Here is a 20,578-nt window from a genome sequence, read left to right as displayed (position 1 = left end):
TCTATCTTCAATCCAAGCAAATTCTTGTATCCATCCCTTTGGGTTGTGCTCAACATTTATCCATTCCAATATCTTCTTCCAAATATCATTCATATCCTGACAAGTAAACAAAAGATGTTGAATGGATTCTATTTCATCACATGAAACACAACAGTCGTGATCCACCATACCAAATTTGTAAAGTCTTTCCTTTGTGGCCAGGCTATTATGACATGCGAGCCACATTATAAACAAAGCACGAGGTCGAGCTTCGTTATTGAAAAACACCCTCCTCCAAGGAACCAGCAGCTGCGGCTCTAACAGGGAATAGTAAATCTTGCTGATGCAAAATTTCCCTTCTTGGCACAATTCTTCCCATTGTGCCATTTCTTGTACCTTCACTCTCTGGTTTAAGATTCCTTTCAATATTCAAGAGCACGATAGCTTAATCGGTACTGTCATTATGTCTACCCCCTTCGTGTAATAGGTATGGATCCATTGGATCATAGAGAATCTTCCTTCTTTCAAAGATTCCAAAGGAGTTTTATCAAGCAAGCATTATTCCACATTTGGAAATTAATAACATTCAAACCACCTTGATTTTTGGGTGAGCATACCTTACTCCACGCAACAGGGCTCTTTCTAGTGACACTACTCTTGCCCGTCCACATGAATGATCTACAAATTGCATCCACACGCTTAATCACACCTTTGGGAAGAGGCATACAATGCATCCAATAACTAGTGGTTGCAAATACAATGTTGCGCAATAACTGAACTCTACTGGAATAGCTCAACATATGGGCACTCCAATGGTTAATTCTGACTAGAATTTTATCTACAAGGTTCACGCATTAAGAATTATTAAGATTACGACTTGTCAGCGGAATCCCCAGATATCTGAACGGCAACACACCTTTCACAAAACCTGTGATCCCAGCTATCAGGTCCTCTTCACTGCCAGTCATACCTCCACAATAAAATTTATATTTTTGAGGGTTAACAAATAAATATGTGGATTGGGAGAAATCATTGAAAGTATCCATGACAAGCTTTACTGATATCGCATCCTCCTTTGAAAATAAGAGGAGGTCATCCGCAAAACTAACATCAATGATCTAGATCTTTTCACACTTTTCATGGAAATTAAAGTTTAAAATCTTGCTGAGAACTTTTAGTTTTCTATGTAAATACTCCATTATGATAATAAAAAACAAGCGGGAGATAGGATCCCCCTGCCTTAGGCCTCTACTAGTTGTCATCACTTTTGTATCAGTGTCATTGACATTAAATTGATAAGTTACCGTTTCAACTGTCTATCATCACTATTTTATTATTTTCTCATCTTTTATTTTTCTATATTATTTATAAGAAATAATTTTGTAAAATTTATAATTTTTATTTTTTACATAAAGTTAGTTATATTCTATATAAGTTGTGGATGTGAAATTGTTAAAACCTATGTAAAGTCCAATAATTTATGTAGAGCGTATATACTAGAAATTTGGAACCTGGACACAAAACTAACCAAATTCATAATTGCGAATAACAAAATTGCTTTTTTTTTTTAGTTACATAAATATGTTTCTTTTTTAACAATATTGGTAATCTTTTCTCATTCTTTGACTGGACCAAATTTAATACGTGAATCATTTTTTTGACTGGAATTAATAATCAATTAATCATATCTTGACATAAATAAAATTCGACCAGTTGTTAAAGAGAATATTCAGAGAGAACCATAAATTCAAATTCAAATTCAAATTCAAAAAATTAGTCAACATAGTGATGTACTCTCAGACTGTTTGGCTTCTGGAACCATAAACAAATAACTTTCAATTTATTTATTTACTAGTATGTTTTCAAAGTTTAATTGTAACTATGACCGAATATAATTAAAAATATATTTATTTAAAATTAGAGCTCTTAATTAGAAAAAACAAATATGTGCCATTTTTTTTTTGAAAAAAGAAAGTACGTCCGATTTAACCTTTTTAGACACGACAAGATTATGAACCTGGAACAGAAACCAATCAAAGTTCATAAATAAAAACAATTTAATTTGGTAAACGTTGATAACGTAACGAATGAAATCATTTTTTAATCTAGAAACTAAGGAATGAATCATAACATAGCATAAATATATAAATAATCCATCCAATTGTTAAAATCAATATTCAATACAGAAATCTTAAAAAAAAATTAATAAAATTGTCAACTAAACATTAACCATTCTATACTGAATTCATTCATAGTATTTGTTTTTCAAGTTCTACAACAAGAACAACATCATCGTACATGTTAATGGATTCACCTTTGTTGGGACCCAATCATGTTTCTCCAAATAGATTCCACAAGAAGATTCTATTCTGTTTCCTTCTTCTCTTTGTTGGTGTCACAAGTTAGTTCTCTTTTCTTATTCACATTTTTTATGTTCTTAAATGATTTAGATTTTTTTTTTTTTCAATATTTAGATGATAAGATAATGAATTCAGAACCACTCAAAAAATTAATCAGATAATGAATTACAGCAAATTTTATAGAATTTTATAACCTGTTTGTTTTAGCTTTTGAATTATTTCAAGTGATTCTTCTTCAAGTAGAAGTCAGAAAAAGTTGATTTGGTAAAAAGTTAAAAAGTATCTGATGCTATGTGCAATTCTTTTCTTTTCTAGTAATTGGGCTAGCAGTAAGAGGCGACGTAAATTTCGGGATATTGAAGGGAGCGGAAAGATATAATGAGGGAAGAACAGATGATAAGGGACAAGTTGTTGAATCAGAAATTGGAGTTGTTGCAGCGGATGATGCTCGGTGTTCGGCTATTGGTGTTTCGATACTTAGGCTTGGAGGGCATGCTGTTGATGCTGCAGTGGCGGCTACGTTATGCGCTGGTGTTGTTTTTCAGGCTTCGAGCGGCATAGGAGGTGGCTCTTTCATGGTTGTGAAATCATCTTCTAGCTCTAATGCACAAGCTTATGACATGAGAGAAACTGCTCCTATTGCTGCTTCACAGGTTTGAGATTGATTAATTGTTTCTACTAGATCGTTGAAGTGAACGAAACTCGTGATTGAAATGTATGAAAACGAAACTTACATTTGTCTGAATGTTTGATTGTCTAAGCAGAATATGTATCAGAGAAATCCCGAAGCTAAGTTCTTAGGTGCCTTGTCAGTCGGAGTTCCTGGTGAGTTAGCCGGCCTTCATGCAGCGTGGTTGGAACATGGAAGATTGGCATGGAAGGTATTATTCCAACCGGCTATACGACTTGCAAAAAATGGTTTCGTAGTGTCTCCTACTCTCGGCGATTATTTAGCCTTAAATAAAAATAAGATAATGAGTGATTCCGGGTTAAGAAATATATACGCGCCTAAAGGAATTTTGATAAAAAAAGGCGAGATATGTAGAAATGTGGAACTTGGACAAACTTTGGAGATAGTGGCAGAGGAAGGGATACAAGCTTTCTACAATGGAACCATTGGTGAGAAGTTAGTAAAGGATGTTGGTGAACTTGGTGGTATTTTAACAATGGAGGATTTACGAAATTACAAGGTGGAAATTACCGATGCATTGGTTGTGAACGCGATGGGATACACCTTACATGGAATGCCACTTCCTTCGAGTGGAACTCTTGGTCTTTCTCTGGTTTGTATATTCATATCTCTTTCACGAGATTAGTTTAATATCGACACGATAATACACGCTACATTGTATGCTTGTATGTTCTAATAGTTAGTATGGACAGGTCCTAAACATCTTGGATAGTTATGGAAGTCTTGATGCTGCAAAGGGAAATTTGGGTATACATAGAGTACTAGAAGCTTTGAAACATATGTTTGCTATCCGAATGAATTTGGGTGACCCGAACTTCGAAAACGTTAGTGAAACTGTATCCGAAATGCTTTCGCCGTCTTTTGCACAAACAATTCAGCGACGGATACTTGATAACACTACTTTCCCTCCAGAGTACTATATGGAAAGGTGTGTTTTGAATTTGAATGAAAACTTGAAAACTTTACCTTTAGCACGTTATGTTGCGATGCGAACTAACGAGTAGTTAATAAAAGTGTGGTTTGAATTGTATGCAGATGGAACCAACTTAGAGATCACGGAACAAGTCATTTGTGTGTTGTAGATGCTGATAGAAACGCGGTATCACTGACAACATCAGTAGACAGACATTTTGGAGCTGGGATTCGTTCAACGTCAACAGGTATTGTGATCAACGATGAAATGGATGATTTCTCTATACCGACTGATATATCCCCCGAAAAACTACCTCCAGCACCGACAAATTTTATCGAACCAAACAAAAGGCCACTGTCTTCCATGACTCCTATTATCATCACAAAGGTATTGCTTACAGCACAAGAATGTTTGTTCACTAGATTAATATGATAATCAAATTATACAGCATTGTCTCATACACATGAAAATTTCTTTTTCTATTCTTCGGTAGGATGAGCAATTGGTCGGGGTAATTGGAGCAAGTGGGGGAATGAGCATTATTCCAGCAGTGACTCAAGTCTTTCTTAATCATTTCGTCTTCGGAATGAACCCTTTAGACGCAGTTCTAAGACCAAGGGTCTATACAAAGGTTCTAACTTTTCTGTATTCAAGTAGTTTTTTTATGTATGATTCTCCTAACTACTATCTAATATAGAATTTTGTTTTATCTCGTGTAGCTATTACCGGTTACAGTTTCATTCGAGAACATGACTGCTTATAATGGTGATCACATCGAGCTTTCAGAAGAAAGTAGGCTTTTCCTGGAAGATAGAGGTCATCAATTGGAACCATGTCAAATTAAATCGATTACTCAGCTTATTGTTCATACTCCCGAAGCACCTATTAACATTCATAGGAAGCTTGGTGAAGGCGCTAACTCACATGTAAAGTATGGCACTCTAACAGCAGTAAGTGATCCAAGAAAGGGTGGTCGTCCGGCTGCTGTTTGAATTAAATCGATGAATTCATTATTTAAACTGGAACTTTTGTCCAGTCATTTTTACAATGTATTCATTTACAGAGTTTTGTTTGAATGCTCTTTGTAAATATTTGAAGATTACAACACTGAGTTATAAATTTGAAGAAAACTACAACTTGTTTGAGTATTCAACATTGATCTTGCAACAAATCTATCTGCAATGTTCCTGTATAAAGTCCATGAACAAACATGAAGAGAGATGCTTTGTCGTAATTGTGAGGACGTAAAGCCATTATCGTCACCAAAAAAACTTCTTCATAAACAAAACTCACAATAACTCAGTCTCATCACAAATTGGATTCAAAACAGTTTTTAACATCCGAAAACCTCATGGAATAAGTTAATCAAAATATAGTAATCATTCGCAAAACAAAGCGTTCCAGACTCGATGTTACATATTAGAGCAAAACACCACTACTATAACGAAACTAATGAAACACTCTGAGCTATCTTCAATGCTTCTACAACTACTGTTTGTCATCTGCACGTTACCTACATGGAGGCAACATTCGAATAGAAAGAGTGAGTAATCACAATTCATTATAAAAGATATAACAAAAAGACTAGTAGTTTTAACCAACATAAAAAGGGTGAGTATTCACAATTCATTATAAAAGATATAAAGAAAATCCTATATCTATCTTAACCCCCTATCAATCATAATAAATCGGGATTACACCTCTTACCTCAGATTCCTAGCAAGTGATTTCTTCCTTCGCGTTCTATTGGAACTCCTCTTTGGTTTTCTGTGCCCTAGCTCTCACTTCACGTTCTTCTCCCAAAATTTCACAGTGGATCTCTATTCCTTCCTTGGCTTATTCTTATTTTACCCCTTGAACCCTTTTTATGATCTTCCTCTTATGCCCTCACTTAACTCACCTTAACAATATTTTTAATTATTATTATAACTCTAAATAATGTAAACCAAATTATTTAAATCTAAATAATTCTAATTACCGTCTATCTCCCACTAATTCCTGACAACATATCATCATATGTCACACAAATTCACATCAAATCACAAAATTCAATTAAATAATTAAATCTAAATTTCGGAGTGTTACAGTTCCCACAGATAATAGTTATCTTTAGATCTTATACCCTTTATCAGAATAGCCTCTTTATCATCTTTGACTAAACATCCTGACTTTGAGAAATTGACTGATACTTCTTTGGTCACATAATTGACTAATGCTAATAAGATTAGTAGTTAGTTTTTTTTCCACAAAAAGAACATCTTCTAGACTAGAAGATCCAACACACACCAATTTTCCAACTCCTTTAATTTCACCTTTAGATTCATCACCAAATCTAACAAAACGTGTGGGCTGAGATCTGATATCCACCAACAACTTCTGAGCCCTGTCATATGTCTAGAGCATCCACTATCAAAGTACCAATCTTCTTTGGTTGAAGCTCTCAAAGAAGTATGAGCTATAAGGTTAACATCCCTATATTTAGAACTTATCTTTTTACTCACTAGATTCGCCTTAAACTGAGCCGAAGGTTTTTGGACTCCATATAATTTGTAATAAAAAGGCTTTATATGACCATACTCACCACACTAATGACATATCCAAGTTGAGGGTTTGGCTTTAGTTGGAGTTTCAAGATGTCTGCCAGGATGTTGTAACATCCGGATGGACATGGTAATCACTTTCTTCGTTTGAGAAGGAGTGGACTTTTCTTCAGGAACTTTGCCTCGTTGATTAAATGATTGATCATTATTACTCATATTTCCAGTCCTTTTATCACATCAGTTCCATTGTTCATCCTTCTCAAGGATCTGGTCATGTAGACAAGTTTGGAATTTAGGAAAGTTACGTCTTTTTGAAGATTAGGCGCAATACTCAGAAGTTTCTCTCTTTCATTCTTCAGTCGAGCTATGATCTTTTTCTGATTTTCTTCTGTCTTATAGCTTTTATCTCATCCAATACATGGCTTCTTGGAAGATACATTCAGATCAACATAAAAATCATTCTCATAACAAGATTCTACATCAGATCCCCATCTGCTAGTGAGAGCAGTCACAACATTAGTTTCATCTTCTGATTCTTCATTATCAGGCCAAGACATAGAAAAACCCTTCATCATCATCTTCCAAAATATCAATGTATACAAGTGTAATAATCTTCGTGACTTTTATGTAGTATTGCACACGAAAATCTTCCAAAATACAAAAATTTGCAAGTGTAAAGAACTTCGTGACATTTATGAAGTATAACACACGAAAATCTTCCAAAATACCAAAATTTGCAAGTTTAACAAACTTTGGGACTTTTATGTAGTGTAGCAAACGAAAATCTTCCAAAAGACCAAATTTTGCAAGTTTAACAAACTTCGTGACGTTTACATAGTATATAGCACACGAAAATTGTAACACCCATATATAATTACATACATCAAAGCATATATTTATACATGAATCCAAGGTATTTGGTATTGAAATACAATAAGTTCCTAGTCAACACATTATATACATTAATGCCCAAATACAAAAATAAGTCTACACAATGGCATAACATATACAAGATGTTCAAAACAAAATACTAAGAACTAGATCAAAACAATGATCTCAAAATAAGACTCCACAACGGAAGCTTCGCCATGCCAAAAGAACAGAAGACATAAGGAAAGTCAAACTGCTTTCTCCTTACCCTTCGCGGAATCTGTAGCACCTGAAATCAATATATAATGGGGTGAGATAAAATAATCTCAATGAGTTCCCTATCTTATAGATCCTCTCGGCTTTACAAGGTTCTAACCTATCAAATCTCAAGTCATAACAAAAGGAACTAGACTTTGAGTTCACATACTAACATTATATGGAAACATATTTAGAGTTCAACAACTCAAACACAGTATTACCAATCGAAAACCGTTATCAAGGTATCCCTCTATTCCCGTCCCCTTCTACGTCTAGGAGGTGGCACGAGTCATGGATCCATTGGAAAAATCTCGACATACGAAATGGATACGAACTCATGAGTATTACCCATGAATCGTCACTTCACATGGCCTGTTAACCATCACAAGTCTCTACCCTGTTAGGTTCCATTCGTACACAAAGCGGGAATCAAACCTGCCAAGATTATTTGTGCCATTACTGCACAGTGCCATTTTTGCACATTGAATGCCTGTTAGCATTCAAAAGAAAATAAAGCAATACAGTGTTTTCGATTAAGTTATTTCATACAGTGGTGATTGTACATACCAATCACTAGGCCTATTAGCCTTTCCACTAGGCCTGTTAGCCTTTCCTCACAAGATTCAAACACACTTATGTTCCATATAATGTTTCATCCTAGATTCTCTTTGTTAAGCTATATATACCTAACAAATCCTAGTTTTTCCTCACTTCTCTTTTATTCATTTAAACCCATGTAGTTATTCAAACCTCTTTGATATATACATATATACAACAAAGGTATGCCAATCCACCTGCAATAGAACTCAACCAAACAAATTCCAAATATACTAGGTATTACACCGAAGGCAATAAACAAATATCATCATTGTCATGTAAACAACGACAATTATCACAAATATATGGCAATCACTCATTATACCAAAAAGTATACCGTTCGCATGTTTCCGAACAAAAAAACAATCCAAAGAATCAAACAATTTCCCCGATTTCCGATTAAATAATTTCTTCTTTTGTTCCCCAAACCTACACTACTAGAAAGTACATGTTTCTAGTTTCATACTGCTTCGAACGGCGACCAAAACGGAGTTACGATTCAAAAGTTATGATCGAAACAATTTATCTAATTTAAACTAAATTCTGATTGTGGAAAGGTTCAGTTCGCGCCGCGCAGCAGCTTGGTCGCGCCGCGAACCTTTGGCAGTAGCAAAACTCATAAATTTCCATAGTGGTCGCGCCGCGAACCCTTGTACGCGCCGCGTACTATTGGCATAACCTAAACTCATTAATTATTCCCTAGGTTCGCGCCGCGAAGCGCGCGAAATCCGAGTTCTCAGCTCTATTTTCTTGCTTCACCAATGGTTCAATCCAACCAACTCCACACCCAAACCTATTCCAGATTATACTAATGCATAGAAACAACACATATGGCCTCTAATCAGGATTTATCAATAGTAACAACATCAATTTCATAGTTTGAACCAAACCCTATGATTTATATCAAAACCCTAATTTCTAATCTTATGATTTTCATCCATAAATCAAACGCAATAAGTTACTAACTAGAACCCACCTCGATTACGAGTCGTTGATGACGAAGATGAGTTGATTCGACGGAGAAATGATCGAAATCTAAGCTTTTCTTCTCTTTTCCTCTTGCACTCCCTTCTCTCTACTTCCTCTCTCTAGAACTTTGTGTTTGTTTGAAAATGAGAAAGAAATAGAAAGGAAAAGAATATAAGTAACATAACTTTAAGTTAGCACTTATAACTTAAGTGTCCAAAATGTCTCTGATGCACTAAATAATAAAACCTCAGTGTCAGCTAATAACATTAGAGCATTTTATTAAATACGGGGTATTACATCCTCCCCGCCCTTTAAATAGAAATTCGTCCTCGAATTTAAGAATTACCTAAAAAGGTGAGGGTAAGCATCCCGCATTTCCGATTCAAGCTCCCACGTAGCATCACTCGGATGCGTCACATCCCACTGAACCTTAACAAGAGGAATTTCCTTGTTTCTCAACCATTTAGTCTCTCTTCCCACGATGCGGCTCGGTAAGGGTTCAAAAGTCAAATCTGATTCTATCTCAACTGCATCTGGTAACACTGGCTGAAGAGGATCGAGAATAAACTTCTGAAGTTGAGACACGTGGAAAACATCATGCATTTCTGATAGAGAAGGTGGTAAATCTAAACGGTATGCTACTTCACCAATCCTTTCTAGAATCTCATACGGTCCCACGTATCTTTGACTTAACTTCCTCGACTTAAACGGTCCTTTCAACCTCAATCTCGGAGTAACCTTCAAGAATACATGGTCACCTTCCACAAACTCCAAAGGCCTCATACGGTTATCCTCATAACACTTCTGACGATCCTATGATTGCTTAACCTTATCACGAATCATTCTAATCTTGTCTGTGGTCTCTTGAATAATTTCGGGTCCCGAAATTCTATCATCACCAACTTCTGACCAACACAGCGGTGTCCTACATTTCCTCCCATATAATGCTTCATAAGGTTCCATACCAATGCCCGCGTGATAACTATTATTATATGCAAATTCAATCAATGGTAAAAGCTCTTTCCAATTTCCTCCACTTTCAAGCACACAAGCTCTTAACATATCCTCCAAGGTTTGTATCGTTCGCTCCGTTTGACCGTCCGTTTGTGGGTGATTCGACGTACTCAAACACAACCTAGATCCCATAGCTTGTTGGAAGGCTCTCCAAAACCTTGAAGTGAACTTTGGATCTCTATCTGACACAATACTAGAGGGTACACCATGCAACTTAACAATTTCTGCAATAAATAACCGTGCAAGATGACTTGCCTTGTAAGTAGTCTTCACGGCTAAGAAATGTGTAGATTTCGTCAACCGATCTACAATCACCCAAATAGAATCATATCCACCTTGGGTACGAGGTAGTCCAACTGCAAAATCCATTGAAATACCATCCCACTTCCATATTGGGATCTCTAGTGGTTGTAACAACCCACCTGGTCTTTGATGTTCGATCTTTACCTATTGGCACACCGCACACTCCGATACGTACACCGCGATATCTCTTTTCATTCCGGACCACCAATAATCTCTTTTCAAATCTTGATACATTTTTGAAAAACCAGGATGTATAGTGAAAGCACCTTTATGAGCCTCATCCAAAATCCTTCGTCTCAACAATGCATCGTCCGGAACACAAATCCTCTGATTAAACATAATCATTCCATCCATAGCTTGTGTAAATCCTGGTTGAACCAACACCTCTTGTAACTTAGCATCTGACACTTGTGCTTGTTGAATTTCATTTCTCAAAATGGAATTAACATTCAAGTTCCCCATCATCACTCCATTTTGTGTCCAATCAAATTGAAGATTAAGATCTCGAAATCTTTCCAATAATGCATATTCTAACATCATCAATTCGGCCCTCTTTAACACCTTCCGACTCAATGCATCCGCCACTTTATTTGCTTTGCCTGGATGATACTTTAAGTCAAAATCATAATCCTTCAAGTATTCCATCCATCGCCTCTGACGCATGTTCAACTCCTTCTGATCGAACAAGTACTTTAAACTCTTATGGTCACTGAACATTTCAAAATGAACTCCATACAAGTAATGACGCCACACCTTCAGGGTAAATACAACCGCAGCCAATTCTAAATCATGAGTTGGATAATTCTCTTCGTGAACTTTCAACTGTCGAGATGCGTATGCTACCACCTGACCATCCTGCATCAATACACCTCCTAATCCTTTCTTGGAAGCATCGCAAAATACCTCATAGGACTTATTTGGATCAGGAATGATTAAAACAGGAGCAGTCGTCAATCTTTCCTTCAAGCTCATGAAACTTTGTTCACACCCCGAATCCCAATCATAAGGATACTCTTTTCGGGTAAGTCTAGTCATCGGTAGGGCCAATTGAGAAAACCCTTTAATAAATCTTCTGTAGTAACCGGCTAAACCCAAGAAACTTCGGACTTCTGATGCATTCTTCGGTCTCTCCCAATTAATTACCGCTTCAATTTTCGACGGATCCACTGCCACACCTCCTTGAGATATGACGTGACCAAGAAATTTTACCTCCGTTATCCAAAACTCACACTTGCTCAACTTAGCAAACAATTGTTTCTCTCGTAATATCGACAGAATAATCCTCAGATGTTCTCCGTGTTCTTGTGGAGTACGAGAATAGATAAGAATGTCATCAATAAAGACTACTACAAATTTATCCAAGTAAGGCTGGAATATCCGATTCATATACTCCATGAAAACAACTGGAGCATTCGTCACACCGAAAGGCATTTCCAAGAATTCATAGTGACCATAACGGGTTCTAAAGGCAGTCTTTGGCACATCTGAGCTCTTCATACGGATTTGGTGATAACCCGAACGTAAATCAATCTTCGAGAACACACAGGCTCCTTCCAATTGATCTAACAGGTCGTTTATCCTTGGTAAAGGGTATTTGTTCTTGATGGTGACTTTATTCAACTGACGGTAATCAATACATAACCTCATTCCACCATCCTTCTTTTTTACTAACAACACTGGAGCTCCCCACGGCGAGACACTAGGTCGCACAAAATGTTTAGCCATCAGCTCCTCCAATTGCCCCTTCAATTCTCTTAATTCAAGTGGTGCCATCCGATACGGAGAAACCGATATAGGAGCCGTTCCTAGTATCAGTTCAATAGAGAATTCCACTTCCCTTTCCAGAGGAAGAGAAGTAACATTCTCGGGAAAAACATCAGGAAATTCACTAACAACCGCAATTTGTGAAACCTCTAATTTGTCACCCGTCTCCTCAGTGAGAACCAACGGAACAAACTTTTCTTTCTCAAACAAGATATTAATCATACCTACCGTACCTTCTAGACTTTTATGTAGTATAGCACATAAAATTTTTCATAAATACCAAAGATTGCAAATTTAACGAATTTCGTGACTTTTATGTAGTATAGCACACGGAAATCTTCCAAAATACCAAAATTTGCTAGTTTAACGAACTTCTTGATTTTTATGTAGTATAGCACACGAAAATCTTCCAAAATACCAAATTTTGCAAGATTAACGAACTTCGTGCCTTTCATGTAGTATAGCACATGAAATTCTTCATAAATATCAAAGATTCAAATTTAACGAAGTTTGTGACTTTTATGTAGTATAGCACACGAAAATCTTCCAAAATACCAAACTTTGGAATTTAAGGAACTTCGTGACTTTTATTTAGTATGGTACACGAAAATCTTCCAAAATACCAAATTTTGCTATTTAACGAATTTCGTGTTTTTTATGTAGTATAGCACACGAAAATCTTCCGAAAGACCAAATTTTGCCAGTTTAACAAATCTCGTGACTTTTATGTAGTATATAGCACACGAAAAATCTTCCAAAACACTAAATTTTGAAAGTTTTATAAACTTCGTGACATTATGTAGTATAGCACACGAAAGTCTTCGAAAATACCAATGTATTCAAGTCTAGCGAACTTCGTGACTTTTATGTAGTATAGCACACGAAAATATTCCAAAATATTAAAATTTGCAAGTTTAACGAACTTCGTGATTTTTATGTAGTATAGCACACGAAAAATCTTCCAAAATACCAACGTATACAAGTGTAACAAACTTCATGACTTTTATGTAGTATAGCACACGAAAATATTTTTAAATACAAAAGTTTGCAAGTGTAACGAATTTCGTGACTTTTATGAAGTATAGCACACGAAAACCTTCCAAAATACCAAAATTTGCAAGTTTAAAAAACTTCGTGACTTTTATGTAGTGTTGCACACGAAAATCTTTCAAAAGAACAAATTTTGCTAGTTTAACAAACTTTGTGACTTTTACGTAGTATATACCACATGAAAATCTTTAAAAGTATCAATGTATACAAGTTTAACGAGCTTTGTGACTTTAATGTAGAAGAGAACACGAAAATCTTCCAAAATACCAAAACTTTCCGGTTATACGAACTTCTAGACTTTATGTGATATAGCAGACGAAAATCTTCCAAAATACCAATGTATGCAAGTTTAGCAAACTTCGTGACATTAATGTAGTATAGCACACGAAAATCTTCCAAAATACCAATGTATGCAAGTTTAACGAAGTTTGTGAATTTTATGTAGTAGCACACAAAAGTCTTCCAAAAGACCAAAATTTTCCAGTTTAACAAATTTTGTGACTTTTATGTAGTATATAGCACACGAAAAATCTTCCAAAACACTAAATTTTGCAAGTTTTACAAATTTAGTGACTTTTATGTAGTGTAGCACATAAAAATCTTCCAAAAGACCAAAATTTGCAAGTTTAACAAACTTCGTGACATTTACGATGTAAATAGCACACGAAAATCTTCCAAAATACCAATGTATGCAGGGTTAACCAACTTTGTGACTTTAATGTAGTATAACACACGAAAATCTTCCAAAATTTCAATTTTTACAAGTTTAACGAACTACGTGACTTTTATGTAGTATAGCACATGAAAATTTTCATAAATACCAAAGATTGCAAATTTAACGAATTTCGTGACTTTTATGTAGTATAGCACACGGAAATCTTCCAAAATACCAAAATTTGCTAGTTTAACGAACTTCTTGATTTTTATGTAGTATAGCACACGAAAATCTTCCAAAATACCAAATTTTGCAAGATTAACGAACTTCGTGCCTTTCATGTAGTATAGCACATGAAATTCTTCATAAATATCAAAGATTCAAATTTAACGAAGTTTGTGACTTTTATGTAGTATAGCACACGAAAATCTTCCAAAATACCAAACTTTGGAATTTAAGGAACTTCGTGACTTTTATTTAGTATGGTACACGAAAATCTTCCAAAATACCAAATTTTGCTATTTAACGAATTTCGTGTTTTTTATGTAGTATAGCACACGAAAATCTTCCGAAAGACCAAATTTTGCCAGTTTAACAAATCTCGTGACTTTTATGTAGTATATAGCACACGAAAAATCTTCCAAAACACTAAATTTTGAAAGTTTTATAAACTTCGTGACATTATGTAGTATAGCACACGAAAGTCTTCGAAAATACCAATGTATTCAAGTCTAGCGAACTTCGTGACTTTTATGTAGTATAGCACACGAAAATATTCCAAAATATTAAAATTTGCAAGTTTAACGAACTTCGTGATTTTTATGTAGTATAGCACACGAAAAATCTTCCAAAATACCAACGTATACAAGTGTAACAAACTTCATGACTTTTATGTAGTATAGCACACGAAAATATTTTTAAATACAAAAGTTTGCAAGTGTAACGAATTTCGTGACTTTTATGAAGTATAGCACACGAAAACCTTCCAAAATACCAAAATTTGCAAGTTTAGAAAACTTCGTGACTTTTATGTAGTGTTGCACACGAAAATCTTTCAAAAGAACAAATTTTGCTAGTTTAACAAACTTTGTGACTTTTACGTAGTATATACCACATGAAAATCTTTAAAAGTATCAATGTATACAAGTTTAACGAACTTTGTGACTTTAATGTAGAAGAGAACACGAAAATCTTCCAAAATACCAAAATTTTCCGGTTATACGAACTTCTAGACTTTATGTGATATAGCAGACGAAAATCTTCCAAAATACCAATGTATGCAAGTTTAGCAAACTTCGTGACATTAATGTAGTATAGCACACGAAAATCTTCCAAAATACCAATGTATGCAAGTTTAACGAAGTTTGTGAATTTTATGTAGTAGCACACAAAAGTCTTCCAAAAGACCAAAATTTTCCAGTTTAACAAATTTTGTGACTTTTATGTAGTATATAGCACACGAAAAATCTTCCAAAACACTAAATTTTGCAAGTTTTACAAATTTAGTGACTTTTATGTAGTGTAGCACATAAAAATCTTCCAAAAGACCAAAATTTGCAAGTTTAACAAACTTCGTGACATTTACGATGTAAATAGCACACGAAAATCTTCCAAAATACCAATGTATGCAGGGTTAACCAACATTGTGACTTTAATGTAGTATAACACACGAAAATTTTCCAAAATTTCAATTTTTACAAGTTTAACGAACTACGTGACTTTTATGTAGTATAGCACATGAAAATTTTCATAAATACCAAAGATTGCAAATTTAACGAATTTCGTGACTTTTATGTAGTATAGCACACGGAAATCTTCCAAAATACAAAAATTTGCTAGTTTAACGAACTTCTTGATTTTTATGTAGTATAGCACACGAAAATCTTCCAAAATACCAAATTTTGCAAGATTAACGAACTTCGTGCCTTTCATGTAGTATAGCACATGAAATTCTTCATAAATATCAAAGATTCAAATTTAACGAAGTTTGTGACTTTTATGTAGTATAGCACACGAAAATCTTCCAAAATACCAAACTTTGGAATTTAAGGAACTTCGTGACTTTTATTTAGTATGGTACACGAAAATCTTCCAAAATACCAAATTTTGCTATTTAACGAATTTCGTGTTTTTTATGTAGTATAGCACACGAAAATCTTCCGAAAGACCAAATTTTGCCAGTTTAACAAATCTCGTGACTTTTATGTAGTATATAGCACACGAAAAATCTTCCAAAACACTAAATTTTGAAAGTTTTATAAACTTCGTGACATTATGTAGTATAGCACACGAAAGTCTTCGAAAATACCAATGTATTCAAGTCTAGCGAACTTCGTGACTTTTATGTAGTATAGCACACGAAAATATTCCAAAATATTAAAATTTGCAAGTTTAACGAACTTCGTGATTTTTATGTAGTATAGCACACGAAAAATCTTCCAAAATACCAACGAATACAAGTGTAACAAACTTCATGACTTCTATGTAGTATAGCACACGAAAATATTTTTAAATACAAAAGTTTGCAAGTGTAACGAATTTCGTGACTTTTATGAAGTATAGCACACGAAAACCTTCCAAAATACCAAAATTTGCAAGTTTAGAAAACTTCGTGACTTTTATGTAGTGTTGCACACGAAAATCTTTCAAAAGAACAAATTTTGCTAGTTTAACAAACTTTGTGACTTTTACGTAGTATATACCACATGAAAATCTTTAAAAGTATCAATGTATACAAGTTTAACGAACTTTGTGACTTTAATGTAGAAGAGAACACGAAAATCTTCCAAAATACCAAAATTTTCCGGTTATACGAACTTCTAGACTTTATGTGATATAGCAGACGAAAATCTTCCAAAATACCAATGTATGCAAGTTTAGCAAACTTCGTGACATTAATGTAGTATAGCACACGAAAATCTTCCAAAATACCAATGTATGCAAGTTTAACGAAGTTTGTGAATTTTATGTAGTAGCACACAAAAGTCTTCCAAAAGACCAAAATTTTCCAGTTTAACAAATTTTGTGACTTTTATGTAGTATATAGCACACGAAAAATCTTCCAAAACACTAAATTTTGCAAGTTTTACAAATTTAGTGACTTTTATGTAGTGTAGCACATAAAAATCTTCCAAAAGACCAAAATTTGCAAGTTTAACAAACTTCGTGACATTTACGATGTAAATAGCACACGAAAATCTTCCAAAATACCAATGTATGCAGGGTTAACCAACATTGTGACTTTAATGTAGTATAACACACGAAAATTTTCCAAAATTTCAATTTTTACAAGTTTAACGAACTACGTGACTTTTATGTAGTATAGCACATGAAAATTTTCATAAATACCAAAGATTGCAAATTTAACGAATTTCGTGACTTTTATGTAGTATAGCACACAGAAATCTTCCAAAATACAAAAATTTGCTAGTTTAACGAACTTCTTGATTTTTATGTAGTATAGCACACGAAAATCTTCCAAAATACCAAATTTTGCAAGATTAACGAACTTCGTGCCTTTCATGTAGTATAGCACATGAAATTCTTCATAAATATCAAAGATTCAAATTTAACGAAGTTTGTGACTTTTATGTAGTATAGCACACGAAAATCTTCCAAAATACCAAACTTTGGAATTTAAGGAACTTCGTGACTTTTATTTAGTATGGTACACGAAAATCTTCCAAAATACCAAATTTTGCTATTTAACGAATTTCGTGTTTTTTATGTAGTATAGCACACGAAAATCTTCCGAAAGACCAAATTTTGCCAGTTTAACAAATCTCGTGACTTTTATGTAGTATATAGCACACGAAAAATCTTCCAAAACACTAAATTTTGAAAGTTTTATAAACTTCGTGACATTATGTAGTATAGCACACGAAAGTCTTCGAAAATACCAATGTATTCAAGTCTAGCGAACTTCGTGACTTTTATGTAGTATAGCACACGAAAATATTCCAAAATATTAAAATTTGCAAGTTTAACGAACTTCGTGATTTTTATGTAGTATAGCACACGAAAAATCTTCCAAAATACCAACGAATACAAGTGTAACAAACTTCATGACTTCTATGTAGTATAGCACACGAAAATATTTTTAAATACAAAAGTTTGCAAGTGTAACGAATTTCGTGACTTTTATGAAGTATAGCACACGAAAACCTTCCAAAATACCAAAATTTGCAAGTTTAGAAAACTTCGTGACTTTTATGTAGTGTTGCACACGAAAATCTTTCAAAAGAACAAATTTTGCTAGTTTAACAAACTTTGTGACTTTTACGTAGTATATACCACATGAAAATCTTTAAAAGTATCAATGTATACAAGTTTAACGAACTTTGTGACTTTAATGTAGAAGAGAACACGAAAATCTTCCAAAATACCAAAATTTTCCGGTTATACGAACTTCTAGACTTTATGTGATATAGCAGACGAAAATCTTCCAAAATACCAATGTATGCAAGTTTAGCAAACTTCGTGACATTAATGTAGTATAGCACACGAAAATCTTCCAAAATACCAATGTATGCAAGTTTAACGAAGTTTGTGAATTTTATGTAGTAGCACACAAAAGTCTTCCAAAAGACCAAAATTTTCCAGTTTAACAAATTTTGTGACTTTTATGTAGTATATAGCACACGAAAAATCTTCCAAAACACTAAATTTTGCAAGTTTTACAAATTTAGTGACTTTTATGTAGTGTAGCACATAAAAATCTTCCAAAAGACCAAAATTTGCAAGTTTAACAAACTTCGTGACATTTACGATGTAAATAGCACACGAAAATCTTCCAAAATACCAATGTATGCAGGGTTAACCAACATTGTGACTTTAATGTAGTATAACACACGAAAATTTTCCAAAATTTCAATTTTTACAAGTTTAACGAACTACGTGACTTTTATGTAGTATAGCACATGAAAATTTTCATAAATACCAAAGATTGCAAATTTAACGAATTTCGTGACTTTTATGTAGTATAGCACACAGAAATCTTCCAAAATACAAAAATTTGCTAGTTTAACGAACTTCTTGATTTTTATGTAGTATAGCACACGAAAATCTTCCAAAATACCAAATTTTGCAAGATTAACGAACTTCGTGCCTTTCATGTAGTATAGCACATGAAATTCTTCATAAATATCAAAGATTCAAATTTAACGAAGTTTGTGACTTTTATGTAGTATAGCACACGAAAATCTTCCAAAATACCAAACTTTGGAATTTAAGGAACTTCGTGACTTTTATTTAGTATGGTACACGAAAATCTTCCAAAATACCAAATTTTGCTATTTAACGAATTTCGTGTTTTTTATGTAGTATAGCACACGAAAATCTTCCGAAAGACCAAATTTTGCCAGTTTAACAAATCTCGTGACTTTTATGTAGTATATAGCACACGAAAAATCTTCCAAAACACTAAATTTTGAAAGTTTTATAAACTTCGTGACATTATGTAGTATAGCACACGAAAGTCTTCGAAAATACCAATGTATTCAAGTCTAGCGAACTTCGTGACTTTTATGTAGTATAGCACACGAAAATATTCCAAAATATTAAAATTTGCAAGTTTAACGAACTTCGTGATTTTTATGTAGTATAGCACACGAAAAATCTTCCAAAATACCAACGAATACAAGTGTAACAAACTTCATGACTTCTATGTAGTATAGCACACGAAAATATTTTTAAATACAAAAGTTTGCAAGTGTAACGAATTTCGTGACTTTTATGAAGTATAGCACACGAAAACCTTCCAAAATACCAAAATTTGCAAGTTTAGAAAACTTCGTGACTTTTATGTAGTGTTGCACACGAAAATCTTTCAAAAGAACAAATTTTGCTAGTTTAACAAACTTTGTGACTTTTACGTAGTATATACCACATGAAAATCTTTAAAAGTATCAATGTATACAAGTTTAACGAACTTTGTGACTTTAATGTAGAAGAGAACACGAAAATCTTCCAAAATACCAAAATTTTCCGGTTATACGAACTTCTAGACTTTATGTGATATAGCAGACGAAAATCTTCCAAAATACCAATGTATGCAAGTTTAGCAAACTTCGTGACATTAATGTAGTATAGCACACGAAAATCTTCCAAAATACCAATGTATGCAAGTTTAACGAAGTTTGTGAATTTTATGTAGTAGCACACAAAAGTCTTCCAAAAGACCAAAATTTTCCAGTTTAACAAATTTTGTGACTTTTATGTAGTATATAGCACACGAAAAATCTTCCAAAACACTAAATTTTGCAAGTTTTACAAATTTAGTGACTTTTATGTAGTGTAGCACATAAAAATCTTCCAAAAGACCAAAATTTGCAAGTTTAACAAACTTCGTGACATTTACGATGTAAATAGCACACGAAAATCTTCCAAAATACCAATGTATGCAGGGTTAACCAACATTGTGACTTTAATGTAGTATAACACACGAAAATTTTCCAAAATTTCAATTTTTACAAGTTTAACGAACTACGTGACTTTTATGTAGTATAGCACATGAAAATTTTCATAAATACCAAAGATTGCAAATTTAACGAATTTCGTGACTTTTATGTAGTATAGCACACAGAAATCTTCCAAAATACAAAAATTTGCTAGTTT

At 33.9% G+C, this 20,578-nt stretch overlaps 1 protein-coding gene across 1 annotated transcript; it reads left to right on the top strand.

Annotated features, from left to right (window-relative positions):
* The first annotated feature begins 2,120 nt into the window (after nucleotides 1-2,120).
* Nucleotides 2,121-5,243, top strand: LOC131616955 (glutathione hydrolase 3-like). Its single transcript, XM_058888373.1, has 7 exons — nucleotides 2,121-2,380; nucleotides 2,655-2,992; nucleotides 3,104-3,622; nucleotides 3,723-3,958; nucleotides 4,066-4,330; nucleotides 4,437-4,574; nucleotides 4,663-5,243. The coding sequence occupies exons 1-7, from the start codon at nucleotides 2,278-2,280 to the stop codon at nucleotides 4,933-4,935; spliced, it is 1,872 nt and encodes a 623-aa protein (XP_058744356.1). The 5' UTR covers nucleotides 2,121-2,277; the 3' UTR covers nucleotides 4,936-5,243.
* Nucleotides 5,244-20,578: the final 15,335 nt, after the last annotated feature.

This window comes from Vicia villosa, linkage group LG7 (assembly GCF_029867415.1).
Source record: "Vicia villosa cultivar HV-30 ecotype Madison, WI linkage group LG7, Vvil1.0, whole genome shotgun sequence".
Lineage (NCBI taxonomy): Eukaryota > Viridiplantae > Streptophyta > Magnoliopsida > Fabales > Fabaceae > Vicia > Vicia villosa.
This window is presented reverse-complemented; position numbering and strand designations above follow the sequence as displayed.